Below are 11,880 nucleotides of genomic sequence, written 5' to 3' on the forward strand. Positions count from 1 at the left end.
GCATCATTTGAACTGACGCCAAGGTTCTTATGCACCTGCCCCAACCCCTCTCGGAATGTTCCCCCAGTCCTGTTTTACTTCCTGCCCCTCCCCCACTCTAGAATGTTACTTGCCACATTCTGGAGCTGTTTACTTTCAAACTTTTCTCTCAGCTGTGGCTGGCTCTCTTGAGCATCTGCCATAGATTGGTGACTTTTGGGTGTGATTTATCCGAATTTTCTCACCATGGACCTGAGCAGACAGACATGGTTACTGTCCAAGCCTATAGGAATAGTTTCCGAAGGTAAGTCTGGAGTGTCAGGGTATGGGGCCTGACACCCTGACAAAGGCAATTTAAATTTGATACTAGCAATGACTGACGGGACTAAGGAGTGTGTGGAGAGAGCTCTGGACTTCTGCAAGGACATCCCACTGTGAAGGCTGACTAACAGAGCCCACAATGCAACTAAGTTGCCATAGGAGATACACTGCATCAGAAGAAACGACTTAGACTAGATCTTCCGGTATGAGAGGCAGGTCTCCTGAGCACAGTTCATAGGGGTATGGGGTGGTTCACTGTGGTGGTCCAGAGAAGGATCTTAGGCAACAGCTGATCTCTGAGTCACTTCTCCTGGTTGCTGGAACTAGTTTAATGAAATTATGGATCCCAGGAATTTAACTGGGCTATCCTAGACCTTAGGAGGACAGTTCAGACAAATGGCTAGATAGGAAAGAGCTCAGTGGGGTCCTCTCTGTAGAAGCAGAGATTTCTCCATCAACTGGCAGTCCAGAGTTCCACCTTCCCACTCAGGGAAGGCTTCTCCTTTATCGGGTGGTTGATGTCTTTGATTCTACAGAGGCAGAACAGTTAGGGGGAGTCAACTAAGAAAGATGTGGGTACTTATTCCAAATTTGTAGACTACGTTTTAAAATACCAATTAAGAGGTGTTATCTTGGCACTATCTCTGCAGTTTCCTTAGCCCATCATTTAACAGTGACAGGAAGCCTCTCTTCCCTGATGCTGCTTTGACAAGCAAACGGGATGCGGAGTGCTATTGGTTTCAGTTGGTTCTGAGGTGGCTGGTTTCCTTTGCCAGAGGGTTTGGAGAGAGCCATTTGTCTTGGAACATGTTCTACTGTTACTGTTAAGCAGACCTAGAACATGTGTCCTGGCCATCATGTGCAGAATCTTTGGACTTGGCTCTCTTTGATGTGGTCCTTGTGAGTTCCCGCTGAACAGCAACATCTTAAGATAACTGCACCCGACTAGGCATCTGGCTCATGACTGTATCCCCTCAATCATATTGGTGAGAGTTCACAAGATTTCACGGTCAAATTGTGACAATACCAGTAGCTATGATAATCCCCAGAAACCTCCGGACCACTCCTCTATTCACTATTCCGTTACATTCTCCCACAGCTACTACAGGGCTTGCAAGGACAGGGTATCCAGCAACTGGGTGGCTGTCTTGCACACCAGTGCTGTGGGAACAGCTCCCAGCCATGGTAGGGACCAGTGATCATCAGGCAGTGTGGGTCTGCTGAGCCTATCCTTTTGCTGTTTCCTGCGGGAGGTATTAGGAGCGGGAGCAGCAGCATGGGTATGGCGTGCTACGGGGTTCCCTCCAGGATTCCGGGGCACAGGCTTGGAGGATCACTGGGTGTTGCTTTTGGATTGTTGTGCTGAACTAGAAACGGAGGGAGCTTTGGGGGCATGAAAGGAACTCAGAAGGGGCCGAGGTCAACATAATTAAAACCCTCAGCCTACACAGAGGCTCTTCCAGAAACTGGGCCTCCTTGATGGTGCCTTGCCTCCTGTGAGCACCAACGCTCAGACAGTGGTCCAGGGAGAGACAAATGGATACATTCGTGGGAAGAGAATTAGAACACCGTTGAGTTTTCTGCCAGGAATTCCTGAAAGAGCCCCTCAGAGGTGGGGAAAGCTGAGGGTTCCTCTCAGACAGCCCAGTGATCCCAGGAATCTTGATGAATGGGGAGAAAGATCCCTGCTGAGAAGATGCCCAGCCAGTTGAACTCAGCAGGGAACTTACTCAGGGATCTTTGCAAACTGTATAGTCTCCTCTCCCCCAGTTTCCACTGACTACCAAGATCAGAGAGCCACCCTCCTGTACACTTTCCATCTTCCATCCACTTTCTCCTTTATCTTCACAGCGTCTTCACTGGGACAGAACATGACTATCAACCCTGGTGCCTCCCTGCCTACATTTGCAACCTTGCCTGTTCTCCCACCTGCCCCCCAGCCAGTACCCCAGTTATTTTGGGAGCCCCCAGCACCCCTCGTGACTGCAGGCATCTCTCCCGGGAATCCTTTAGTCTTATCTGCCTTGCCTGGGATGCCTTTGGTGGCAGAAGGTGGAAGCACTGCCCTGAGTGCCGCTGTTCCTCTGAACATTGTACAGCTTGGAACTCTAGGCCAGCCTGTCCAACCTGTGCACAATACCAACATTGTTCTCACTCAGGTGCCTCTCACTTGTAATATCCCTGGGACCCAAGGTGTGGGTATGGGGTTCATGACAACACCTGCTGCAAACAACTTCATAAATACCCGAATTGCTTCGACTGTCCAGCCCCAAGAAGGAACATGGATCCTGGGTCCTCACCCTCCCACCACACAGCAAGTTGTCCAGCTGGTTCCTGTCAAGTCTCCAGTGAACTCTGCACAGCCTCCAAAAGGAGCATATGGAGAAAGTGGCCCCGCCAACATCCAAACCAACTCCCCAGAAAACTACTTGTCCAAACCAGACAGTGTCTATGGGAATTTCCGGCGCTGGCAACATATCAAGACACTGGTCCAGAGGCACCTGCCTCAGACCACCGATGTGGCAGCTTTCTCCTGCTTCCTCATGTGAGTGCCACCTGTGACTGGAAGGTCCTCCTGGGGCCCCAGCACCATGAGGGTGAAGTAGACAAGGAAAGTGCTGAAGTTGATGGGTCCACTTCAGAAAGCCACACTCTGAGGAACAACAATGTCATACCTGAGATCCTGAAGTCCTGGGAGCTAGGGTTTGGACATAGTCCTTTGAATCCATTTGATAATTCTTCTCCTTAATTCTTTATCTTCTAGTGTGAAGTGAAGTGTTTAGGACCGACAGCACATCACAATTGGGGGTGGGGAAAAATGCCAGACTTCAGTAAGACCTGTACATGTGTCCCCCACCTCATTGTTCTAGAGAATTCTCCTTAAGTCAGAAAGGCACTGAGCCTATACCGGGGAGAACTCTGGGGTTCTTGCTCCATTTCGATCCTCAGCAGGCATTTACACCATTGACCCAGCTAACCTTAGGTTCCAGATCTTTCTGGACATTTTGCCAGCCAGCTCAGCTATACCACCAGGTAGACTAGATGATTGAAACCACAGACACTATATTCTCATGGTTCTGGACATTAGAGACCCAGGCATGGCCTAGAAGAAACAGCTCTGTTGAAGGGTCCATGGCTGTCTCACTGGTAGAAAAGAGAACTTGGGAGTCTCTTTCCCCTTCCCAGGAAAGCACTTTCCTATCCTGGGAGTCCCACATCATGACCTATGCCTGGCTATCATCCAAGGTCCCATTTCTAATGAATTTTACTTTTATTCTGTCGTCCATACTTCCATGTTGGGATCCTAGATCCCATTAATTCTCCCTTCACAGTGATACATGGAGAATTCATATGGCAGCCAGAGAAACAGGCACACATCTTTGTGTTGATGTTTGCTGCATGGTTAAGGGGTTCCTGGAGGCTAAGACTCTACATTGGTACAAGGATGTAGATATGACTGGGCTGAGCCTGCTGGGGCTGGAGTATAAGCTGATCATTAGATTGAATGGTCCTAATGAATTACAGTCCAGTGCTTCGGTCCCTGGCCCGGAGGAAGCCCACCATGAATGTGGAGGAGGGCCTATGGAGGGGTCTGCAGGAATGGCAGTGTACAAGCAACTATGACCGGATGATCTTCTATGAGATGGCAGAAAAGTGAGTCAGGGAGTCTTAAAGGAGGGTAAATGGGTAGCTGTTTAGATGTGGATGGGTCTGGTGAGTCAGGCATCTTGAAGAGGGTATGTGTTGGGGTGGGGGTGGGGGTGGGGGGCTCTGCTCAGTTATAGCTGGGTCTGGTGAGTTTGTTACCCACACCCTGCCAGGAGGGTAATCTTGCTGTCTTGGAGGCTGTTCTCACTTCCTGTACTGCTGGTTTATCTGCTCCATGGTCCCAGCACCTCTGACCTCATTGGTCATGAATATCTATCTATCCCTGCCTTTCTGTTGAGGGTCAAAGTGGGAGAGGTGGCCCATTCCAGCCCCAGGGCACTGAAATATTGTTGGCTCCAAGTGCTCTCCCATATTAGTTCAAGACATATCACCTCCAGCAGTATCCCCTCTCACAGATCTTTAGAGAAAACTGTTCTGGCTCACCCTAGGCCATTGCAGTTTCCCTGCACATAGGGTCTCCTCTAGCACTGTGGGATGTGCAAAGGCAACATACTCAGCAAGTCTTAATGCCAGCTACCTGACAGTTGAGCCACCACCTTTTGACAGTAGAGACCACTGTGTCTCAAGAGAGTTGCTTCAGCTGATCCTAATGTATCACAATGTATCAAGAGGGCACATAAGAGAAGGATGCCTCTTAGACATTCCGAGGACATGTCTCTGCTCTTTCTGCCTTTGCCCTCATGCACACAAGTCAGCAAACAGCTCTCAACAGGAAGCATCCATACTGCTCAGCTTCCCTTCTGCTTTCTCCTGACATCTCCTGGGCCCTTGTTTCCCAGGTCATCCCAGCTCTCCCAGTCTCAGCTTCAGGATCTCTGCATCTGGTCCAAGATTCCTGATATACTCCATCAGTTATACCTGTGGCCATCTTGCCAGTTAGCTCTTTTATGTGACTCTAGGCAAGGTCAAGATGGGACTTAAGGAGGAGTCGCATGAAAGCCCGGCTTGTGACACCTCCAACTTGTTTGATTCCCTGCAAGTATAAAGGGACCTAAGGTTCCCAAGAGCTGTGGTTATGTCACAAGATCAGCAACTTCATGGGACTGTACCAGACCCTGTACACATTACCACCATCGTAATCTCCCATGCTGGGCCCTGGTCTACGTCATCCCTAGGTTCACAGAATTTGAGAGTGCAGAAGAGATGGAGAATTCAAGGCTAGAGATAATAAGAAGCATCCAGTACCAAGTTGTTGCAACCATACCAAGGCAAGATCCTCCAAGGCTTCCAGCTCCTGAGGTGGCTGAGGAACCAGGTAGGGTTCACACACCTTTAGGTTTCTAGGCAGAGGCCAAATCAGTAAAAGTAGACTTCTGTCCCACACATACACTTCTTCCTTCTGGATGGGGTATTTGCTATGTAGCCTGGGGTTCCTTGCAGCTCTTGGCTTTGAACTGAGTAGTCATTGAACTGGCCATGACCATTGCTCCTCTGCTGTCACCTCCCCAAAGAGCCAAACACCATGGGATCAGAATCTGGGAACTGAAATATTGGTGGCTCCAAATGTTCTCCCATGGGAGCTCAAGACATATCACCTCTTGCAACGTCCCCTTTCATAGATCTTCAGAGAAAACTGCTTTGGTTCACTCTAGGCCATTTTAGTTCCCCTGAACTATATGCCCTGTGTGGTTTATCTGGGGTGGCAGTGATCCCCATCCATGTAGCCTCATGCTTGCCTACCTCCTAGAGTGCACCTCCATGAAGACTGTCCACCAGACTGACCCTGCCCACCTCCCAGAGCTCAGACCCCAGAAGTTACAGAAGACTGAGACACCCATGGAAATTCCACCTGAAGCTGTGCGGGAGTACATGGAGATCATGGACTGGCTGGAGGGGTTTCCTCAGTCATTCACGGGAGAGGCCAAGGAAAAGGAGGAAGATGAGAACAATGGACCAGAGCAGGAAGGAGATGACTTATACTCAGATGCAGAACTCCTGAGCTACATTGATGAGCTGTGTTCACAGAAACACTTTGTTGAGCAAGTGAGCTACATCTGGAGACCTGGTGTGGGCCAGATTCTGAGTTTGGCATCCTAGCCCTTGTTAATGAGCCTACTTTCCCTAACTGTAGAGCTCTCTCTCTCTCTAGTTCTCCCTTCCTCTCTTCCTCCCCCAACCCCTGTGTGTGTGTGTGCTCATGCATGTGTATATGTGTGTATGTGTGTGCGCACATATGTGTGTGTATGTATGTATGTGTGTGTGCGCATATTTGTGCATGTGTGTGGACATGTGTATGCATATTTGTGTGTGTGCACATGTGTGTGTGTCTGTGTGTATATGTGTGTGTGCACGTGTATATGTATGTATGTATCTGTATATGTGTGTGTGCCTGTGTGTGCATGTGTATGTGTGTGTTTGTGTATGTGTATGTGTGCATGTGTGTGTGCCTGTGTGTGTGCTTGTGTGTGCATGTGTGTGTATGTATCTGTGTATGTGTGTGTGCACATGTATGTGGGTGTGCATGTGTGTGTATATGCATGTGCCCATGTATGCATGTATGTGTGCATGCGTGTGTGTATGTGTGCATATATGTGTGCACTTGTATGTGAATGTTGGTTGCCATCATGAGTTGTCACCAACATAGGACAAGATTGAGGTCCCCTTGGCTTGGGGGTTCCCTGCCCCTGGCACTCAAGTTATTTTGCTTCTGTTTACAGGTGGAGGCCATAATCAACCCCCAATTTGTGGCAGAAATCCTATCTACCAAACCAGAAATAGACATACTGGCTCTCACCAAGGTGCTGGAGCATGAGGAAGAACTCACTGTTGACCAGGTAGACAGGGAAGGTGAATGCCAGAGACAGTGGGGAAGGAGCACTAGGTAGAGAAGAGGCAACCAGACACCATATACACAAGATACAGAGAGATATTAGGTCAACTAGACAGGGAAGGAAGGACTCCAAATGAAGTGGGACACTGAGGGACACCAGATGAACAGGGAGAAGACCATGCTCATAAGACCCATGTGACCTTGATTCACCAAGTCATCCTGCCTTGGGCTTCACCCAGAAGGGGATGCAGGTGTAGACATGACAGACACATCTGCAAGGAACCAAGCATGTTAGCCCCCAGAGCCTGTCTCTAACACTTAGATAATTGACTAGTCCCTTGGCTAACTCCACCCAAATGCATTGCCCCCCTCTGGTCCTTCCAGCTTATGCTGGGTCTTATGTACTTATTTCCTCCTGCAGCTGCTGGAGAAGCCCTGCCCAGCTTTGAAGAAGAGGGGAGTTGAGAGAGCACCCCCAAATCCTGGTGCCCCTCAGATACCTGCCAGTACTTCTGTACCATCTGTTTGCCAAGATGCAGAGAGAGATGAGCATGGTGTTCAAAGAGGAGCCAGTGCACAAACTGGCTCCTCACGAATGGCTTCCTTAGACCAGCAGTGTCTTGAAGTCACCAGCGCAGAAATATGGGGGCCTAAGCCTGCTACTGTCTTCCCGAGTAATCAAAGTTCACCCTCACTGGTAGACGTCAGATACACTGGTATTCCCCGTGGCAGAGGAACATATAACCAAAGCCCAGGATCCAGATGTGTAAGGAGCTTCAGAGTAGCTTCTGCAATTGAGGACCTCCACAGGTCACTGGCCAGAACCATTGAGGACAAGGAAGAGCTCCACAGCCTGTCCTTCCTCCTGGCCTCCCAGTACAGGCTGGTGCCCTGGAAAGTGCCTCACCAAGTGTGCCCCTATACAGATCTCTCTGACTCTGAGAGTATCCCCAGCCCGTGCCCAAAGTTAAGGGGCCTTAGCCCTGATCTGTGTTCGATTGCCAAGTCAAAGAAGCGAGCTCTCTTTGGAAGCTTGGTTCCTATGGCTAAGAGGCCTAACTTAGGACCTGGTCACGGGGTGTCTGAAGGGCCACTCTCAGCTCTGGAGCTGGCTCACCTCTCACAGCCTCAGAAAAGGAAGCATGAGCCACTAGGTACCCATAAGAGGAAGAGGAAGAAGAGGCATTGAGCCTCCTGGGTGATATCCCCTTAAACTGGCCAGAGATTTCACCCTGCCTCTAAACCTAAAACCCCAGAGTGAGGGGAAAAAAGCAACCAACAGCTCTTGCTCAATCAGGACTGATCCAGCTGCTGCTAAGGATGGATCTAGAAGATTAGAGGCACTGGGAAATAAGCACAGGAACGAGGGGTGGGGAAGGGATTGGGAGGGTGATATCACTTTAGAAGTTTTTAAGTTATGTAAATAAAGACAGCTTCATTGAAAATGGTGTCAGAGCTGCTACTTTTATTCTGACGCCTGTGCTGTTCCATGAAGTGAGGAGATGTTAAGGGGAAGACCTGGAGATGCCCTGCTCTGGTCTTGAGTTATAGTTATTTAAGATTCATGTACTTGAGGTTTAGCTAAACGAACTTTAACTACTAAGCCAAATAAACATAAATCATTTTTGTTTTACATCAAGTGTAATACCTCATAGTTCCCTGAGCATTTCTCCAACATGAAATAGCCTAGTGAGTTTTGGATGCTCAATAAGAGTCTGGCTCTTAAGGGACATGGTCTCACCTAAAAACCAACACAACTCTAAATTTACTTACTGATCTAGGGAGAGTGCAGACTAACAGCTCCAGCTCCTGGGATCCTACCCTTGTCCTCTCACAAAGCTTGTCTGGTTACAGGGACTACTTAGAACATGCTATTACTACCTGTGTCCTCAAAAACCTTTGGCTAGAGAGATGCTTTCCAGCCTTCAGCCCTAAGGACCATTGCCCAGTTTCTAGAATTAGCCTACTTCTTAGGATGCCTTTTCTGCTCCCCTAAAGACTTGGGTGACAAGATTAATCCAGTCCTCAGCTAGCCAGGGACTTCTTGTGTGAGTGGTTTGAGGGAAAGGCCTGGCATTTTGAGGAAGGGGCCAGTAGCTATCTGGGGATGTTCAGTTGACACCTTTAGCCAGCTCCCATCTTATGCATCTGCAAACACCATGCTCCCTGGCGGCAACAGCAGGAGCCTGTTCTTGTGGACTCTCTTTTGTAGCCCCCACTTGGTTTTTCTCTACTGGGGACTTTAAGGCAAGCACTAACTAAAAGAACTATAACTTATGGTATGCTAAAAAAGGAGACAACATATAATAATTAAAAAATGTTCATTTTACATTACAAAGTTCAAAAACATAGAAAACAAAAACAGGAACAAGAGACATGGCAAAATGGCAGAAGCCAGTTTGGCAGTTTCCAGATTTTGGTTAGAGTTCCACAATACTCAGTTACTCCCTGTCCAGCAGAGTCGTGAATTATGTAAGTATAGATTTTTCTCAAACTCACAGCAAGACAAGGGGGCAGAACTTGGTGGACATAAATATTAGTTCCCAAAAGGAAACAGGAACCTAGATGTGCCATGGTTAATCGCAAATGTTCTCCTAAGATTCATGTGCCCATGATACCATTCAATAGGGCCAGGTCATTGGAGGCTGTGGCCTTTAAGGGGATTCAGGACAGCAGTTCTCATGCTCACCTGCTCTGGTTCTGAGCTCTCCTGGAGTTATTAGCGCTCTTTCACACACAGCCTCCAGTCATGCTCAGCTTCAATGCAGACGAGGAACAATGGAGCCTGCATGAGCAGGAACCTCTCACTATACCACTCAACACAAAGCATACAAAATGGCACTTTGGAATCTTAGAGAACATTCAATAGGCATTCAGCACTTTTAACTACTTTTCTTCCCACCTTATTATTATTATTTTGGTGTATGTATAATGTATGTGTGACTTCTGTGTGCATGCTGATGTGTGTGTGTGTGTGTGTGTGTGTGTGTGTGTGTGTGTGTGTACAGAGCCTGGTGACAGATGTCTTCCTTAGTTATCATCCACCTTGTTTACTGATACAGCACCTCTCACTTGCCCTGGTGCTCACTGGCGGTTGATTAGACTGACTTGCCAGGGTACTCTGGAGATCTGCCTGTCTCCACTCCACCATCACAAGAGCTACAGGCATATTACGTGATCATGCTTAGCTTTTATGTGGGGTCTGGTGCTGAAACTGAGATCCTCATGTGTGCCTAACAGGCCCTTTATCTGTAGTGGTATCCTCCTGGCCTACAGGCTCTGTTTTTCATGCACTGTGTACACAACATCTCTTGCCATGCTAGCTTTGCTAATAGTTCTATTAAATGTCCTGGGGAAGACTAAAGATCTGAGCACATGTGTTTGAATCAATTGGTGGGACTTACATAAATGGCCAAAGGCATTTGAAGATTGTGACACATTATATCCTCTTCAGGAAAAAATGGCTCATGATTTTAAAGCTGTGTAGTACTGGAGTGACTGTTTATAATAGAAATACCACACCGGGCTTTGTAGATTCTCAGTAGGTATAAACAAGTGTGTAAAAATTTAACTTTTAAATCTTTGAAAAAAAATTACAGAAGGGTAAATGATATTCATAAGAGCCCCCAGTTGCACACAGTACAAATGCCCATTCTTGGTAAACAGGGATAATCGAAGTGTGATACAGACAAAAAACATCAGGAAGCACTGGAAACTTTCCCAGAGAAGCCCATATCCTGCTCTTAAGTGCGGCTGTCTCTCCCTCCTCACGGGTACCTTTTTCCTTTTCTTAGTGTTCTGGCCAAACTCTATTAAAATAGCTTTGTAAAACACAAACCTTTCCTTCATTAAAGGAAGGAAGGAAGGAAGGAAGGAAGGAAGGAAGGAAGGAAAAGGAAGGAAAGAAAGAAAGAAAGAAAGAAAGAAAGAAAGAAAGAAAGAAAGAAAGAAAGAAAGGGAAAGAAAGGAGGGAGGGAGGGAGGGAGGGAGGGAGGAAGGAAGGAAGGAAGGAAGGAAGGAAGGAAGGAAGGAAGGAAGGAAGGAAGGAAGGTGGAAGCAGAACACACAGTCTAGTCAGTTTATTAATATCCAGGCTCTAAACGTCCATTGTTAACTCATTACAGAGACCAAGAGGACTGCTCACTCTTATATTTGTATAAACGAAAATGAAAGTCAATAGACTGTTTAAAGTCACAGGTAGTGCAGAACACTAGGGTGCAAACAGATACATTATATATGCATGTGCCTTAAACTCTGGGTAGATGGCACTGAAACATCCTTAACTCTGAGGTCACGTCCTCCATTAGGCCATTTTATTAATAGTTTTCTATTTGGTTGAAGACACTCATAGGTTCCTGAACCACATCACATAGAAACTGATTTCCAGCAGCAGACGAATGTCAATGAGCGGTCCAGCCATCGCTCCTGCACTGGGCATTTCTCTTACCAAGCACAGAAGCTGAAAGGCTCTTCAGACAGCTCACAGCAGAGCCTTAAAGCGTCACTATCCCACCCTACACCTGCAGCTGCTCACCAAGCCATGTTATCCTCAAACTCTGTCCACTAGAATGCACACACTTGTGACTGTGGTGCTGACTGGGTATAAAAACAAAGACAGCATAGCGCTGTGTACTTGTAAGCGTCGATTAGGAAGCTGAGACATAGTATGGCTATGAGTTTCTGATCTAGCTGGGCTCCATAATGAGACCCTGTCTTTAACAACAACAACAACAACAAACAAACAAACAAACAAACAAACCCAAAAGATCTACACACACACACTAAGCTGTGTGCCCAGACATGTCTATGTCCCCTATTGTGCTGGATGTGTCAGCTTGTTTACTGACATTGTACGTTTACATATTATCAGTTAGAAACATTTCTCCTACAATGCAAACATACTTCACTCTCTCCTCTATGTAAATTATTTTAAGTAAACTACCATAACAAACAAATTTCTAGACATTGAATTTCTTTCTAAGCTCTTTCTGGGCAGTTGCTAATGTAAAAGGGCCACATATTTCTCCCTTTGAGATGACAAATCTTTAAAATTCAGACTCCATTTTAGAGAACCTGACCTAAGTTTGAACTCAGGTAAACTAACAGGCTGGTACCTAGCACCAGTTTCCAAGTTGCCCCCC

General features: G+C 47.2%; 1 protein-coding gene across 1 annotated transcript; it reads left to right on the top strand.

The window, feature by feature from the left end:
* Window positions 1–131: 131 nt before the first annotated feature.
* Nutm2 (NUT family member 2) lies at window positions 132–8,180 on the top strand. Its single transcript, NM_001033400.2, has 7 exons — window positions 132–283; window positions 2,152–2,845; window positions 3,826–3,954; window positions 5,085–5,224; window positions 5,657–5,952; window positions 6,627–6,743; window positions 7,161–8,180. Exons 1-7 carry the CDS (start codon window positions 226–228, stop codon window positions 7,926–7,928), a joined length of 2,202 nt encoding a protein of 733 aa, NP_001028572.1. The 5' UTR covers window positions 132–225; the 3' UTR covers window positions 7,929–8,180.
* Window positions 8,181–11,880: the final 3,700 nt, after the last annotated feature.

The sequence above is a fragment of the Mus musculus genome, chromosome 13 (genome assembly GCF_000001635.26).
Source record: "Mus musculus strain C57BL/6J chromosome 13, GRCm38.p6 C57BL/6J".
NCBI lineage: Eukaryota > Metazoa > Chordata > Mammalia > Rodentia > Muridae > Mus > Mus musculus.